This window comes from Artibeus jamaicensis, unplaced genomic scaffold, assembly GCF_021234435.1.
Source record: "Artibeus jamaicensis isolate MK-2021 breed Jamaican fruit bat unplaced genomic scaffold, CSHL_Jam_final contig_793, whole genome shotgun sequence".
In the NCBI taxonomy this organism is placed as follows: domain Eukaryota; kingdom Metazoa; phylum Chordata; class Mammalia; order Chiroptera; family Phyllostomidae; genus Artibeus; species Artibeus jamaicensis.
Window position 1 is genome coordinate 7,234,066 of NW_026521975.1, and position 17,863 is coordinate 7,251,928.

Genomic DNA, 17,863 nt, shown 5'->3' on the forward strand with positions numbered 1-17,863 from the left:
TTAATTATTGAACACCTAAGTAGTTGTGCAAATATTTTGTTGAGTGGATGTTAATGGGTGTTTATAAAGCACTTTTAAAGCATTTCCCTTCCTCTTAAGTAGATTTGTCCCATGTTCAGATCCCCTTATCAATGGTTTGCTTCTCACAGTTTCAGTTACCTGTGGTCCAAAAATATTAAATGGATATGAACAACTATATGCCAACAAATTTGACAATGTGGGAGAAATGGGTAAATTCCTAGACACCTACAGTCTTCCAAAACTGAATCTAGAATAAAGAGAAAATCTGAATAGACTGATTACAACTGATTACAAAATTGAAACAGTAATAAAACTCCCAAAAAGCAAAAGCCCTGGACTAGATGGCTTCACAGGTGAATGTAACCATTCAAAGAAAAACTAACTCCTATTCTTCTCAAATCATTCCAAGTTAAAAGAACAAGTATTAAATGACCCACGGACAATGACAACAGGGTGGGGATTGACTGTGGGAACAGGAGTCAGGAGATCAGGGGAGAGCAATGGGGAAAGATTGGGACAACTGTAATAGAACAACAATTTAAAAAATAATTTACCTACAGAAATAATCAAATTATTCCAAAAAGCTCAAGAGGAGGAAAGATTCCTAAACTCATTTTATGAAGCCAGCATTATCCTGATTCCAAAACCAGATAAAGACATTGCAAAGAAAGAAAATTATAGGCTAATATCCCTGATGAACATAGATGCTAAAATTCTTAACAAAATATTAGCAAACTGAATTCATCACTACATTAGAAAGATGATACACCATGATCAAGTGGAATTTATTTCTGAAGTACAAGGTTGGTATAATATCCACAAATCAAATAACGTGATATACCACATAAACAAAATGAAGGATAAAAATCATATGATTATGCCAGTAGAGGCAGAGAAAGAATTTGACAAAATCCAGCATCCATTTATGATAAAAACTCTCGGAAAAGTGGGAGTAGAGTGGACATACCTCAATATGATAAAAAACTCTCAGCAAAGTGGGCAGAGAGGGAACATAGCTCAACATAAAAGCCTACTCCCAGCTAACATTGTACACAATGGGGAAAAACTAAAAGCATTTCTCTTAAGATCAGGAACAACACAGGGATGTGCACTTTCACCAATTCTACCTAGTACCGGAAGTCCTACCCACAGCACTCAGTCAAGAAGAAGAAATAAAAGGCATCCAAATTGAAAAGGAAGTAAAACTCATTATTTGCAGATGACATGATACTGTATACAGAAAATCCTAAAGGTTCTACCAAAAAGCTACTGGAACTGATAAATGAATCTAGTAAAGTTGCAAGATACAAAAATTAATATTCAGAAATCAGTTGCATTTTTATACACCAATATTGAAGTATTAGAAAGGAAAACTAAGGAAATCCCATTTATAATTGTATCAGAAAAGTAAAATAGCCAGGAATAAATTTAACGAAGGAGTTAAAAGATCTGGGCTCAGAAAATTATAAAACATTCAAGAAAGAAAATAAAGAAGATACAAATAAATGGGAGCATATACCATGCTCATGGATAGGAAGAATTAGCATTATTAATATGTCCATATTACCCAAAGCATTCTGTAGACTCAGTGCAATTCCTATCTAAATGCCAATGGCATTTTTCACAGAACTATAAAAAATACTTGGTACTTGCTAGCTTTAGAACTCATCAAATCTTATACTTGTCGCATTTTAAGAGAAAAAAAATGTCACAGCCCTCTGCATGTGCTTGCTACTCAGGAATTGCTAGAACTTCTGTGAGACACAGTGCTACACCACAAGAAAAAATGCTTCATTAATTGCCACTTGCTCATCACTCATCAGTATGAATTAATGACAAGTACTGACGTACCACTGTAATCCAAAAATTTGTATAGAACCATGAGAGACCTTGAATTACCACAGCAATCTTAAGGGGAAAAAAAAGTAGTTGCAGATATCACGCTAGCTGATATTAAATGATACTATAAGGCTATAGTAATCATAAAAGCACAGTACTGGCATAAAAACGGACACATAGGTCAATGGAACAGAATAGAGAGCCCAGAAACAAACCCATGCCTATATATGCTCAATTAATATATGATAGAAGAGGCAAGAACATACAGTGGGGTAAAGATAGTCTATTCAGTAAATGGTGTTGGAAAAATTTGACAGATAAATGCAAAAAAATGATACTAGACCACCTTCTTACACCATATGCTAAAATAAACTCAAAATGGATTAAAGACTTAAATGTAAGATTTGAAGCCATAACTCCTAGAAAAGAACATAGTCATTAGAATCTTGGGCATTTCACATACCAGTATATTTTCTGATATATTTTCTAAGGCAAGGGAAATGAAAGAAAAATAATTAAATGGGACTACAACAAACTAAAAATGTTTTGCACAGGAAAGGAAGCCATAAACAAAATGAAAGGACAGCCTTTTTAAATAGAAGATACTTGCCAATGGTAACATCTGATGGGATTTTAAATTATTATTATATTGTTGTTCAATTACAGTTGCCGCATTTACACCCCATCCCAGACATCCCCATCTCCCTCTTCTGCTTCCACCCCCACCCCTTGGTTCTACCCCTTGGTTATGTCCATGTGTCCTTTATGTTGTTTCTGTAAACCCTTCCCCCATTATGCCCTCCCACCTCCCTCTCATTACTGTCAGATTGTTCTTCATTTCAGTATCTCTGGTTATATTTTGTTTCCTTTTTTCTTTTGTTGATTAGGTTGCTGTTAAAGGTGAGATCATATGATATTTGTCCCTCTCCATCTGGCTTATTTAATTTAGCATAATGCTCTCAGTTTCCTTCCTGCTGTCACAAAGGATAAGAGCTCCTTCTTTCTGTTGTATAGTATTCCACTGTGTAAATGTACCATTGTTTTTTTTTTTTTACCCATTCATTTACTCATGGGCATTTAGGTTGCTTCCAGCACTTGGCTGTTGTAAATTATGCCGCTATGAACATTGGGGTGCATAGGTTCTTTTGGATTGGTGTTTGAGGGCTCTTAGGATATAATGCCAGCAGTGTAATTGCCCATTTGAAGGGCAGTCCCATTTTTAGTTTTCTGAGGAAATTCCATACTGTTTTCCACAGTGGCTGCACCAGTCTGCATTCCCACCAACAGTGCACTAGGGTTCTGTTTTATCCACATCCTCTCCATCACTTGTTGTTTGTTGACTTGTGTATGATGGCCAGTCTGACTGATGTGAGGTGGTATCTCATTGTGGTTTTACTTTGCATCTCTCTGATGACTAGTGGTGCTGAGCATCTTTTCATATGTCTCTGGGCCCTGTATATGTCCTCCTTAGAAAAGTGTCTGTTCAAGTCATTTGCCCACTTTAAAATTGGTTGTTTGTCTTCCTGGAGTGGAGTCCTGTGAGTTCTTTATATATTTTGGAGATCAAACCCTTGTCTGAGGTATCATTGGCAAATATATTTTCCCCTATGGTTGGTTCTCTTTTCATTTTAATGCTGTTTTCTTTAGTCCTGCAGAAGCTTCTTGATTTGATGAGGTCCTATTTCTTTCTTCTTTCCTTTATGTCCCTTGCTCTAGGGGATATATTGTTGAAAATACTCTGTGGAATGCCTGAGATTTTCCTGCCTATATTTTGCCAAATATTAATTGACCTTAGAGACTTGGGTGTATGTCTGAGCTCTGTTCTATTGGTCTATGTGTCTGTTCTTATGCCAGTAATCAAAACCAGGCTGTTTTGACTACAATGGCCTTGTAATACAGTTTGATAGCAAGTACTGGGATCCCTCCTACTTTGTTCTTCTTTCTCAAAATTGCTGCAGCTATTCAGGGTCATTTATGGTTCCATATAAAATTTTGAAGTGTTCTATATCTGTGACATATGCCATTGGTACTTGAATAGGGATTGTGTTGAATCTATAAATTGCTCTGGGTAGTATAGACATTTTGATGATGTTAATTCTTTCAATCCATGAGCGTGGTGCATGCTTCCATTTTTTTGTGTCTTCCTTAATTTCTTTCTGCAGTGTTGAGTAGTTTTCTGAGTATATGTCTTTTACCTCCTTGGTTAGGTTTATTTCTAGGTACTTTACTTTTCTTGTTGCTATATGAAATGGGATTTTTTTCCTGACTTCTGTTTTAATATTTCATTGTTGCTATACAAAAATGCCTTTGATTTCTGAATGTTAACTTTATATCCTGCTGTTTTGCCATATTCACTTACTAGGTCAAGTAGTTTTTTGGTGGAGTCTGTAGGATTTTTTATGTACATTATCATGTCATCTGCAAACAATGACAGTTTGGCTCTGTCCTTTACAGTTTGGATGCCTTTTATTTATTTTTTTCTTGTCTGATTGTTGTGGCTAGGACTTGTAATACTATGTTGAATAAAAGTGGTTGAAGCTGACATCCTTGTCTTGTTCCTGATCTTAATGGGAAAGCTCTAAGTTTTTCTCCATTGAGCATTGATGCGGATCCTGGCCAGCAGGATCCACCTGTTGTGCTGGTTATGAACAAATACACACAAGCCACAGAAGTCCTGTGGAGAAAAAGGGATGGCGTGACTGCTCTCCGAGTGAGAGAGTGGGCCAGTTTCTACCTGGACAGGTTGTATTGCTTTCCTTTGTACATTGTATTGAGGATGGTCCTCATTTACTATGCACAGGTTTCCTGTAGGTGATTACCTTTTACAGATAACAAAGGAAAGAATGTTGCTAATTACTTCAAAGAGAAGGATGTTATAGATTAATGGGAAAAGTGGTTGAACTGGTTACATTCCATACTTGGGGGATTAGCACAGACTTTAGGAAGTTACAGTAAGCACTTTTGCCTCAATTTAGGGTGAGGGAGTTTTAGCAAAAGCAAGTCTCATAGAAGCCTTGGTCAATGCAGGTCTGATTCCCCACAGGAAAACCTGTCTGTGGGCCTGGCTCCTGTGTGGCAACTTGCTCCCTGCTGGCCTTTTTGAGTAGGGGCTGAGCTACATTCCCATACCACGTGGAACAACTCCCTATAGAGCATGATATTGGCTGTAGGTCTCTCCTATATGTCCTTTATTCTGTTGAGAAATGCTCTCTCTATTCCCACTTGGCTGAGTGTCTTTATCATAAATGGGTGCTGTACCTTATCAAATGATTTTTTCACATCTATTGCTGTCACTGTGTAATTTTTGTCTGTTGTTTATATGATATATTACATTTATTGATTTGAAAATACTGTACCAACCTTGCATGCCTGGGATGAATACCACCTGATCATGGTGTATGATCTTTTTAACGTATTGCTGGATTTGTTTTGCCAATTTTGTGTTAAGGATTTTAGCATCTGTGTTCGTCAGTGATATTAGCCTGAAGTTTTCTTTCTTTGTTATGTCTTTATCTGGTATTGGGATTACGATGACGATGGCTTCATAAAAAGAGTTTGGGGATCTTCCATCTTTGTGGATTTTTTTTGGAATAGTCTGTCATGGATAGGGGTTAGCTCATCCTTAAATGGTTTGTAAAATTCTCCTGTGAAACCGTCTGGTCCAGGGCTTTTGTGTGTTTGGAGTTTTTTGATTACTGCTTTCATTTCGTCAGTTATTATTGGTCTGTTTGGGCTTCCTGCTGCTTCATTCAGTTTTGGAATATTGTATTTTTTTAGAAATTTGTCTATTTCACCTAGGTTTTCAAATTTCTTGGCGTATAGTTCTTCCTAGTAATTTCTTATAATCCTTTGTATTTCTGTGGTATCAGTTGTAATTTTTCCTCTTTCATTTCTGATTGTGTTTATTTAGGTCCTATCTCTTTTTTCTTAATGAGTTTGTTTAAAAGCTTGTCAATTTTGTTTATCTTTTCAAAAAATCAGCTCCTGGATTTATTGATCTTAGAATTGTGCTTTTAGTCTCTGTATCATTTAATTCTGTTCTGATCTTGGTTATTTCCTCCCTTCTACTTGCTCTGGGCCGTCTTTGTTGTTGTTCCACAAATCTTATAGGTGCAGTGTAAGTTTGTTTACTTGAAATGTTTCTATCTTTTCTAGGTAGGCCTGTATCAATAAGAGCTTCCCTCTCAGGACTGGCTTTACTGTGTCCCATAGGTTTGGGGTTGTTGTGAGTTCATTTTCATTTGTTTCCAGAAACTTTTTTATTTCTTTCCTAATACCATTCTTGATCCACTCATTGTTTAGTAGTATGCTATTCAATCTTCATGAGTTTGAGTGTTTTTGAGTTTTTTCCTTGAGGTTGGTTTCTAGTTTCAGTCCCTTGTGGTGGGAGAAAATGCTTGATGTGATTTCAGTTTTCTTGAATTTGTTAAGCCTTGTTTTTTGTCCTATCATGTGGTCTATCTTTGAAAATATTCCATGTACATTTGAAAAGAATGTGTATTTTGATTCTTTGGGATGAAAGGCTCTAGATATATGTTAAATCTATTTGATCTAGGACATTGTTCAATGTCACAATATCTTTGTTGATATTTTGTTAGGAACATCTATCTATTTTTGACAGTGGAGTGTTAAAATTTCCTGCTGTAACCATGTTGCTGTCAACACCCTTCTTTTCATTTATGTGTGTGTGTGTGTGTGTGTGTGTGTGTGTGTGTGTTAAAGGACAGAGAATGTTTTAAATTTATTGTAAGATTTTCTTTTTTTTAAATTTAATTGTTCAAGTACAGTTTCTGTCTTTTACTCCCATCGCAGCCCATCCCCCAGTGCTCCCCACCTCCCTCCCCTTCCCCCCCCCTTAATTTTTGTCCATGTGTCCTTTATACTAGTTCCTATAAATCCTTCCCCTTTTCTCCTGAAATTCCCTCCCCTCTCCCCTCTGGTCCCTGTCAGCCCGTTTTCTGTTTCAGTGTCTTTGGTTACATTTTGCTTGCTTGTTTGTTGTTTAGCTTCCTGTTAAAGGTGAGATCATATGGTATTTGTCTTTCACTGCCTGGCTTATTTCACTCAGCATAGTGCTTTCCAGTTCCATCCATCCTATTGCAAAGGCTAAGAGCTCCTTCTTTCTGCTGCATAGAATTCCATTGTGTAAATGTACCATAGTTTTTGACTCATTCATTTACTGATGGGCATTTAGGTTGCTTCCAACTCTTGGCTATTGTAAATCGTGCTGCTATGAAAATTGGGGTGCATAGGTTCTTTTGGATTGGTGTATCAGGGTTCTTAGTATATAATCCTAGCAGTGGAATTGCTGGGTCAAAAGGCAGATTCATTTTTAGTTTTCTGAGGAAATTCCATACCGTTTTCCATAGTGGTTGTACCGGTTTGCAGTCCCACCAACAATGAACTAGGGTCCCCTTTTTTCTACAACCTCTGTTGTTTGTTGCTTTGTTTATGATGGCTATTCTAACTGGTGTAAAGTGGTATCTCATTGTGGCTTTAATTTGCATCTCTCTGATAGCTAGCGATATTGAGCATCTTTTCATATGTCTCTGGATGTTCTGTACGTTCCCCCTTGGAGAAATGTCTGTTCAAGTCCTTTGCCCACTTTTTAATTGGGTTGCTTGTCTTCTTAGAGTGGAGTCGTGTCAACACCCTTCTTGAAGTCCTCCAAGATTTTCTTTATGTATTTGGGTGCTCCTATGTTGGTTGCATATATAGTTACAATGTTTCTGTTTTTTTATGGAGTATTATGAAGTGACCTTGAGTATTATGAAGTGATCTTCTGGGGCTCTTTCTATGGCCCTTTTTTTGAATTCTGTTTTGTCTGATGTGAGTATTACTATCCGGCTTTTTTTTTCCTGTCCATTTGCTTGGAATATTTTTTTCCAGCTCTTCACTGTCAGTCTTTGTAGATCTTTTGTTTGTAGGTGGGTATCTTGTACGCACCGTATGTGTGGGTCATGATTTCTGATCCATTCAGCTATTCTGTGTCTTTTATTGGAGCATTTAATGTTTACATTTAAGGTTATTGTTGATAAGTACTCATTCATTGCCATTTTGTGTGTGTGTGTGTATGTTCCTCTCTCTTTTTTTCCCCCTTTTCTAAAACAGTCCCTTTAGCAACTCTTGCAGAGCTTGTTGGGAGGAGATGTATTCTTTGAGGCTTCTTTTGTCTGGAAAGCTCCTTACTTGGCCTTCCATTTTAATTGAGAGACTTGCTGGATAGAGTAGTCTTGATTGTAGGCATTTGTTTTTCATTATTTGCAATATTCCTTACCATTGGAGTGTTTCCATTGAGAAGTCAGCTGCTAGTCTTATTGGGGCTCCCTTGTATGATACTTCCTGTTTCTCCCTTGTTGCCTGTAAGACTCTCTCTTTGTCTTGGAATTTTGCCATTTCATTTTGTGTCTTGCAGTGGACCTCTTTGGGTTCTTCTTGATTGGGACTCTCTGTGTTTCCTGGATTTGTGTGACTTTTTCTCTCATCAAAGTAGGGAAGTTTTCCGTCATTACTTTTTCAAACAAGTTTCTTCTCCCTTGCTGTTTCTCTTCTTCTGGTATCCCTATTACACAGATATTATTATGTTTCATGTTTTTATGCAGTTCCCTTAACACCTCTTTGTTCTCTCTGAGTCTCTGTTCCTTTTCTTGCTCTTTCTGGGTGTTTTTTTCTACCTTATCCTACAGCTCACTTATTCAGTCCTTTGCTTCATCAATCCTGCTTTTGATTTCTTCTATAGTGTTCTTCAATGCAGAAATTGTATCTTCAATTCCTCTTGGCCCTTGTACATAGTTTCTGTTTCTTTTTTCATGTTGATATAATTTGCAGTGAGGTCATTGTAGTTTCCCATTAGTTTTTGGTGTTTCTCTGTGAGCTTATTGAGCTTCCTTGTAACCATTGCTTTGAACTCAATATCTGATAGTTGACTTGCCTCTATTTCAATTAGCATTCTTTCTGAGGCTTCCTCTTTTCCTTTCATTTGGGGTTTGTTCCTTTTTCCACCATTTTTTTGTGAGACTCTTCTTGTTAGCCTCTGCTTCTTAAATTGATCTGACTCACTGGGTTTATGGTATGAACTTCTGTGGTAGAAGACCAGTGAGATTCAGTAATACAGTCGCCTTGATCTCCTGAACTGCTCTTGGGTTGTCATTTATGTTGGCTCTTTGGATGTCTTTGGGTTTGATTGTTGTTGGGTCTTTCTTCGGTGGTTCCTTCCCTCCAGCTGGTCGAAGGTCACCCTATCCAACATATCTTGTATTCTGTTATGCAGGTGCAGACAGGTTGTGTTGAAGTTGTTTCTTGTATCTGTCCCAGGTTTTGAGATTTCTCTTTCACTATTGTTCAGTTGTTTATTCTGGGTAGTTTCTCTACTGTTTACTTGTAGTTCCAGATTGGTTCTGGGTGGGGGTTAGTGTAGCTTCCACTCACTTCTTCACCTTCTTCCATTGTTATCTGTTAGTGGATCCTTTGTTGGTGGGTTCTCTCTTCCAGCAGGTGTACTTGTGTTCACAGCTTCCAACTACTCTTTTATGTGATCACCTGGGGGAAGTCAAAATGGTTTAAGACAGCAGAAGTGTGTTCTATGGGACATAAAGGACCAACCCATAGAGAAGAGATAGGAAATCCTTTGGATAAGTATAGTGTAAACTTATACTGAAACTGTGATATTTCACCCAACTAGACACTTTTTAGACAAAGTGGGGAAAAAAGGTAAGACTCTTCTTAGGAGAGGGGAAGGATTGTGAGTTGAATCTAGAATACAGCAAGCTTATGGGAGGTCCAATTCTGAGATACAGTGAGAGTAAAGGATAGAAAATATGTGTAATGTGTAAAAGACTAGAGTTAACCACAACAGTAATAAAGTTCCAGGAGACAGTGAAATGAGCTAAGATCCAGGAGGGGTGCTGTGTAGTATTTACAACTGTATGGAACAAAAATCATATGACACAGTCTGTGTGATCTGAATAACAAGAATAGGAAGGACATGACCCAGAGAAGTATGCTATCGGAACACAGGTGAAATGAAAAAAGGAAAATTAAAAATAAACTGAGAAAGAGAGAACAAGGAAAACCAGTCTAACAATGCAATTAAACCAAAGAAAACTAAACAGAAAGAAAAGCAATGAAAAAATACTAATAAAATGAAAGAAGTAAAAATAATGAAATAATAAAACAAATAATAACTTGCAAGTTCTCTGGAATAGCAAAGTGAAATTTGTCTCAGTTTGTCATTGGTTGGGACTACCCCTTTTTGGGTCTGACTTTGGTCCTTTCACAGCTCCATGTCTGATTGTCTCACTTGGGGGGGGGGGAGAAAGAAAATAAAAGCCTCCTTTAAAACGGCCAAGCCAGTTCTGCTGTCTTCCTGGCTGGTTTACTTTGCTTTTCTCCCTTCCTGTGGTTTTGTGCTGATGGGAGCTGGATCTGGGCCTTGCTCTTCACAGTTGCCCAGCCTCCAGCCCAGTTCCTCAGTTCACTGCTGGGTCCCCACTCCCCTTCTGCGCCAGGCCTACACCTTCAGTCCACCAATTGTGCTGTCCTTGAGGTGCACCAGTTAGGGGCAACTCACATGCCACCTTCTCTCTCTTCGCTGTCCTAGGTCCTAGGAACTCTCAAAGTGTCCTCAGGGTAGTTCAGCTCCCCCACTGAGTTAAATCTTTCTGGGGACTGCTGACTCCCTGAGTCCTGCTGCTCTGCTCTGTGGGGACAGGGGAGGGGGGACCTTCGCTTTCCTCTTACTGAGCCAGTCTGGCCCTGCAGTGATGCGGTGGGCCTGTGCATGGCCTCCTCTGCTGCTGCTGGGGTGGGGGGCTTAGGCTGCTGTGGTGGCGGTGGGTTGGTCATGTATGGCTGGGGTCTTGGGTGCGAGCAGGCACCCTTCCTGCTGTGGCCACAGTCCTGGCAGCAGGGGCAGTCCCATGGCCAAGGCTGCAGAGGCTGCCAGGTCACAGCCCAGGGAGTTACAGGCAGCTGGTTATGGAGAATTCTCTGAATAGCCACCAAGAGCCCCCCCCCCTTTTTTTTTTCAATTGCCCTGTTCAAGCCTGCTGCTCCAAACAAGCTCCTGGCCTCTCACATAGCCCAACTTTCCAACAAGACTGGAAACTGTCCAGGTCGGGGTCCATCACGGCCCAACTCTTCTTCCTTTTCCATGTGCCACTGGCTCCCCAATTTCTCTGTAATGACCCCACCAGCATCCACAGTCCAAGAGGGAGCACTTCTCCCCTGTGCATTTGTTTATTTCTTTATTCCCCCCACAGTGACTTCAAGCATTCAGGTCAATCCTGGTGCTGCTCAAACGTCCCTGTTTGGCAGGGGAGGGAGCCATTGATCTGGCTGTCTTCTAACAATCCTGTGACAGGCCTAGCAGCAGCCACCCTGACCCTCACACTGGTGCCAGGGACCTTAATTTTCCCAAAGCAATCTTCTTACCATCTGACGTTTCAATGTCTTCTATAATTTTGGCCTGCAACCTTCATGTATGCTGAGATACCATTGGCTGTTCACTCTGTTCCTCAGAAGATCAGGTGTGCAAGCTGCATGCAGGGGAAGTGGACTCTACTCCCACCATCCTTCCTCTCTGATAAAGGGTTAATATCCCAAATTGTAAGGAACCAATGTAACAATAAAAGCCAATCCAATTAAAAAATGAGCGGAGGACTGAATAGACATTTCTCCAAAGAGACATACAGTTGCTGAAAGATATATGAAAAGATGCTTAATGTCACTAATCTGTAATTAAAACTACAGTGAGCTACCACCTCACACCTATCAGAATGGCTATCATCAGTAAATCAGCAAATAACAAGTGTTGGTGATGATGTGGTGAAAAGAGAACCCTTGTGCATTCGGTTGGGAATTCAGATTGGTGTAGCCACTATGGAAAACAGTATGGAGGGTCCTCAAAAACAAAACAAAACAAAACAAAACAGAACTGCCTTGTGACTTAGCAATTCTACTTCTGGGTATATATCTAGAGGAACTCAAAATGCTGATTTGAAAGAATATATGCACGTCTATGTTTATTACTGTTACTTACAGTAGCCTAGATATAGAAGCAACCCAAGTGCAAATAAACAAACTAGAAGCAGACTTGGATACACAAAACAGACTGATGGTTGGCACAGAAGAGGGATGTTTAGGGTACTGGCTGAAAAACTGAAGGGATATGTAGAGTACAGCATAGGGGATATAGTCAATAAATAATTGCTATGTATGGTACCAGGCAGGTACTAGAAATATTGGGCAAAAATCTTTCTAAAGTATATAATTGTTTAATTGCTATGCTACACACCTGAAACTAATACAAAGTAATATTGAATGAAAACATTGTAATTGAAAAATTAAAATTTCTAAAGAAAACAAAAGTAGTAAATGGAGAATTCCAGAAATAATTTATAAGTTTTAAATTGTATGCCATTCTGAGTAGCATGATGAAATCTTAATATGAATATCATCCCTTGGTCCAGTGTATCCATACTGTACCTGGTATCCATAGGGTACCTGCAGATTAGTCATTTTGTAGCCATTTGGTTATCATATTAACTGTTGAGGTATCACGGCACTTTTGTTCAAGGAACCCCTATAGTAGTAGCCTAATGCTAAGGTCTCACAAAGCCTACATTGTTCACCTCACTTCGTCTCTCACTTCACATAAGCATTATATCATCTTACATCATCACAAGAAAGGTAATGAGTAAAATATTTTTAGAAAGACCACATTCATAAAACTTTTATCATAGTAAAATTTTGCTATTTTTTAATGTATAAATTAAACTTGATTGTAAGCATGTGTGTATAGGGACACATATAGTATATATAGGGTTCGGTATTATCAGTGATTTCAGGCATCTTAATGTATCTCCCACAGATAAGGGGGAACTGATGTATACACCATTTCTTACCAAAACCTTATTTTTATAGATTAAAAAAAAAACTAAGCTATAATTTTATTGTTTTGTAACCTAAGTCTTTATTTAGTGGTATATGAATTTAATGAGGTTTTTTTCATAGTTTTATATTCTGATTCTTTTGATTGTCATGGATATCTCTGAAAATATTGGGCCAAAGAAATATTTTTGTTATGTTTTTTAATTAAACTGTTACTAATAGTAGGTCAAAATCCTTAACTATGGAGATCAAACAATATATAAATATGTTTTAATATGTGTTTATTAACATGTTAATGGTTAAGTTATTAAAAGTAATAATATGTGTTTAAGTATTCTATAATATTTAAGTATTATAAAATACTACAAGTATATTATAAAATACTGAGATTTTATTTTAATTTCTTAACAGCTTTTTTCTTACCACTTTCTGTTCTAATAAAGTAGCTGGAAAAATAGAAGGTAGCAGTCAACTAGTAACTCAGTCTTGGATTTAGATGTTTGTGAATTTTAGATGTGCACATTTTTTATCTTTTATTGCATTGAGGAAAAATTATTTTCTTTTTTAGTAAAAAATCTCAGAAGTGGGATGAAATGAATATCCTGGCAACATACCATCCTGCAGACAAAGACTATGGTTTAATGAAAATAGATGAACCAAGCACTCCATACCATAGGTAATGTTTTATAGACATTATTCAGTTTTTTTACTTGTTTACATTTTTCATTTGATAGGAACTTCTGGATAACAGCTGATTTGAATTTGTGTTTGTTTTCGTACTTGTTACTTGAGCACTAATTAATAACCCCAGTGCATATTTTCGTGTAATAACATAACTAATATGTAACTTTAAAATTTTGGGATATATTTTGCACATTATAATTTTAGTAGTGAGTGTTTATTTGTTGTACCCTAGTTATGTCTGGCTGTCAGTGATGCTCACGGGCCAGTGATTTTTGTCTTCCTTAAAATAATCTGCAGGGTCCGGAAGAAGTAATGCCATTGAGTGTAGTTGGTAGGGTACATGAATGTCTCACATGAGATAGACAGCAATTTGAATATTTCACCTAAAATGTCATATAGTGTGCTTGAGTGTGATATTATTATGTTATAAAATTTAATGCTTCTGATTTTGTAACAAAATATTTTCATGTAATAAAATACGGGCATTTTCTCGTGCTGGACCCTGTGTTTATAAAAAGGAAAATGAGGATTGGGCTTATTTCTGAAATAGGTACCAGAGGCTTACTCAGTCTCTCTGTAAAAAAATAACTTCACAGATGGTAACTATATTTTTAACCCATTCAAATACAAGTGGTTATTATTATTTTTTGATGGCCTTATTTTTGAATTACATAATATTGTAGTTTTAGATAATTACATTGTGATTGTTCAGTTTTAAGTTTTGCAGAATTTTTAAAAATTTAAAATAACAGTGATTATTTTACTAGCAGTGATTAGTATAAAGACAAAAATATCAATAAGCATTTTGAGATAATGGCATTCTAAATATGGAGAAATACTGGTCTGCCTGTGCAAGATGGCTGCTGCAGTATAGGGGATGACTTGGTACCAGGATCCCAGAGGCTAATCTCTCAGTTCTCTCCCCAAAGTGTTGTCCCCAGTCTTTCCTCAAGCATCTCTGGTCCACTCTACCCATCTCTTTGCCAGACCCCAGGGTCAGAAGACAGAAGACTTCTGGTCAAGATGGCAATGTGGGCTCGCCTCTTCACACAACCACATCAAAATTACAACTAAAATGTAGAACAGCCATTACTCTGGAATGTCATAAATCGAGTTCAGTGGAAGTCTGACAACTATGGAATTAAAGAAACCACATCCATCCAGACTGGTAAAAGGGGTGCAAACATAAAATGAGTTGGTCTCACACCCATGTGGATAAAAATTCAGGAGGGACATCTCAGGAGCAAGGAGTCCCAGCCTAACACCAGGCCCCCTAGCACAGGAATCCAGTGTCAGGAAGATAAGTACCCACAACTTTTGGCTGCAAAATCCAGTGGTGATAGAGTCAGTAGAAGAAACTGCCAGAGCCCCAAACAGTTGCTCTTAATCCACACATGGGCTCACCTACTCGGACTCACTCCCTGTGACCTCCTGCACTGTGGTAACACCTTGAAAAGCACCAGTGGTATATAGGGAGAAACTGAAGTGTCTGGCATCAAGGTGAGCAGAGGCCATTGTCTTTTTGCTAAACCCTCCCCACAGAGCTGGCAAGCTGGTGTCATATATGAGACTCCATCAACCTAGCTAACAATGTTTGACCCATTTTGGAGATTCCCAGAAACTCTGTTCCACCCAACTTACAGGCCCACGCAGGCTGCTTTTCCATAAGAATGGCTGGTCTTGGCTCCTAAATCCTATCAGACAGCCAACAGCTGGCTTCAATGAGCCCTAGCAGCACTCAGATTATATTCACAGCTTGGCTGCGCCTGGAAATCTCCAAGCCTAACACAAATAGCAGCCATCTCAGATTGCTTTACAGCTCAGGCAGGGTACCCTGGACAAAACACAGGTGGTGGCTGACCTTGACCTGTACCTCCTGGGAAAGCCCAGGGCTAGCGCACCTAGTGGACAGCTGTAGACCACATCGGAGCACCACTACCCTGCCCCTGCACAGCTGATAATCCACAGAGGGCAGAAGTTGGTGGTCAGTGGCCATAGCCAGTCCTTGCATCTGACTGGCATGGGTAGATCCCTCCCACTAATTTGCTAACAGCAACCAAGGCTCCAGCTACAAAAGGAGGGTATACTCAGCCCACGTGAAGGATGCACCTCAAGTACTCAGCTTGGGTGATGGGGTCTGTGCCACTGGACACTATAGGACACCTACTACATTATACCTTACCATCAAAACACAGAGTCAGAGCAACTCTACCTAATATACAGAAACAAACACAGGCTACCAAAATGAGGAGGCAAAGAAGCATGGCCCTAATAAAAGAAGAGATCAAAAATCCAGAAAAAGGACTAAACAAAATGGAAATAAGCAGTCTATCAGATGCAGAGTTCAAAATACTGTTTATAAGGATGCTCAAGGAACTTAGTGAGGACCTTAGCAGCATAAAAAAAGACCCAGCTAAAAACAAAGGATAGGACTTCCGCCAAGATGGAGGCATAGGTGGATGTGCCGTGCCTTCTCACACAACCAAGTTTAGAGACAATTAAATATTAGCAACAGAAAACACAGCCAGAACACTGAAAATTGAACTTTTCAGAAGTCCGTTAACAACAAATTCTTCAGCCTGACCGGTAAGGGGCGAAACCAGCGGCTGGTGAGGGGTTGCACAGGAGGACTCGGTCAGACGGACTCAGGCGCGGAATCCAGACGCACGGAATCCAGGCGCAGGGTTGGACCTAGTGAGCAACTGAGCGAGCCACCAGGCGAGCGACGACAGAGGAGACAGCGGGGAAGCGGTGCTGCGTGTTGACTGTGGTCACCCATTTGTGTGGGAGCGGACAGGCGAGGGAGTGGGCGATTGGACCGGGCCCGGCGGTCCCTGCGGCAAGCGGCAGTAGAGGGCGCTGCCATTTCCCCGCTCTGACCATGCCCCCACATACAGCGTTACAACCCGGCGACCTGGGAGTCCAAGGCGCCACTTCTCACACTTAAAGGGCCAGAACAGACCAAAAATGTCGCAAGTTCTCAAAGCCCCAGAGCCCATAGATCTAAGCGATGAAGAAATAGCAACACTCTCAGATGCACAGTTTAAAACACTGGTCATCAGGATCCTCACAGAACTGGTTGATTATACCGACAAATTAGACAAATATATGAAGGCGAAACTCATTGAAATGAATGGAATTGCACAGGACACCAATAGCAATGAAAAGGAAACTGGGACTCAAATCAATGGAGTGGACCAGAAGAAAGCAAATAATGGCCAAACAGAAAAGAGTCAAGAAGCAAGAATTCAAAGAAATGAGGAGAGCCTTAGGAACCTCCAGGACATCTTTAAACACTCCAACATCCGAATTATAGGGGTACCAGAAGGGGGAAAGGCACAGCCACCAGTGGAAAACTTATCTGAACAAATCATAAAGGAGAATTTCCCCAACCTGGCAAAGGAAATCGACTTCCAGGAAATCCAGGAAGCTCAGAGAGTACCAAAGAAGTTGGACCCAAGAAGGAACACACCAAGGCACATCATAATTACATTAGCCAAAATTAAAATGAAGGAGAGAATCCTAGAAGCAGCAAGAGCTAAGGGGACAATCACCTACAAAGGAGTCCCCATCAGACTGTCAGCAGATTTCTCAAAAGAGACCTTACAGGCAAGAAGGGGCTGGAAAGAGGTATTCCATGTCATGAAATCCAAAGACCTACAACCAAGATTGCTCTATCCAGCAAAACTTTCATTTAGAATGGAAGGACAGATAAGGTGCTTCTCAGATAAGATCAAATTCAAGGAGTTCATCATCACCAAACCCTTATTATATGAAATGTTAAAGGGACTTATCTAAGAAAAAGAAGTTAAAGAAACATGAACAGTGAAAGGACAACAAATTTACAGTTATTAACAACCACACCTAAAACGAAAGCAAACTAAAAGGACAGCTAGATCAGGAGTGGAAACATAGAAATGAAGGTCTCAAGGAGGGTTAGCAACAGGGGAGTGGGAGGAGGAGAAGGGGGGAGAAGGTACAGAAAATAAGTAGCATAGACAATAGATAGAAAATAGATGGGGTGGCAAGAATAGCATGGGAAATATAGAATCTAAAAGACTTGAGACACATGGTCATAAACTAAAGGTGGGGTAATGGTGGGGATGGGGGGGTAGGGTGGAGGGGAATGAAGGGGGGAATAGAACAACTGTAACAGCATAATCAATAAAAAAAATTTAAAAATAAATAAATAAATAAATAAAAAACAAAAACAAAGGATAGAGTAGTTTAAATAAAGAACAATTTTCAGGGAAACAACAGTAGATTGGATGAAGCTAAGAATCAAATCAAAGATTTGGAACATAAGCAAAAAAAGAGCCACACAAAACAATGAGAAGAAAAAAGAATCGAAAAAAATAAGGAAAGTATGAACAGCCTCTGGGACAACTTAAGGAGGTCCTACATTCTCATCATAGTGGTGCCAGGAGGA

At 39.2% G+C, this 17,863-nt stretch overlaps 1 protein-coding gene across 1 annotated transcript in view; it reads left to right on the forward strand.

Annotated features, from left to right (window-relative positions):
• The window catches only part of PPP1R2 (protein phosphatase 1 regulatory inhibitor subunit 2), a 44,333-nt gene that overhangs the window by 10,923 nt on the left and 15,547 nt on the right, over positions 1-17,863 (forward strand). The window contains exon 2 of the mRNA XM_037137162.2: positions 13,319-13,426. Coding sequence (XP_036993057.2) covers positions 13,319-13,426 — 108 coding nt within the window. The remainder of the gene's footprint in view (positions 1-13,318; positions 13,427-17,863) is intronic.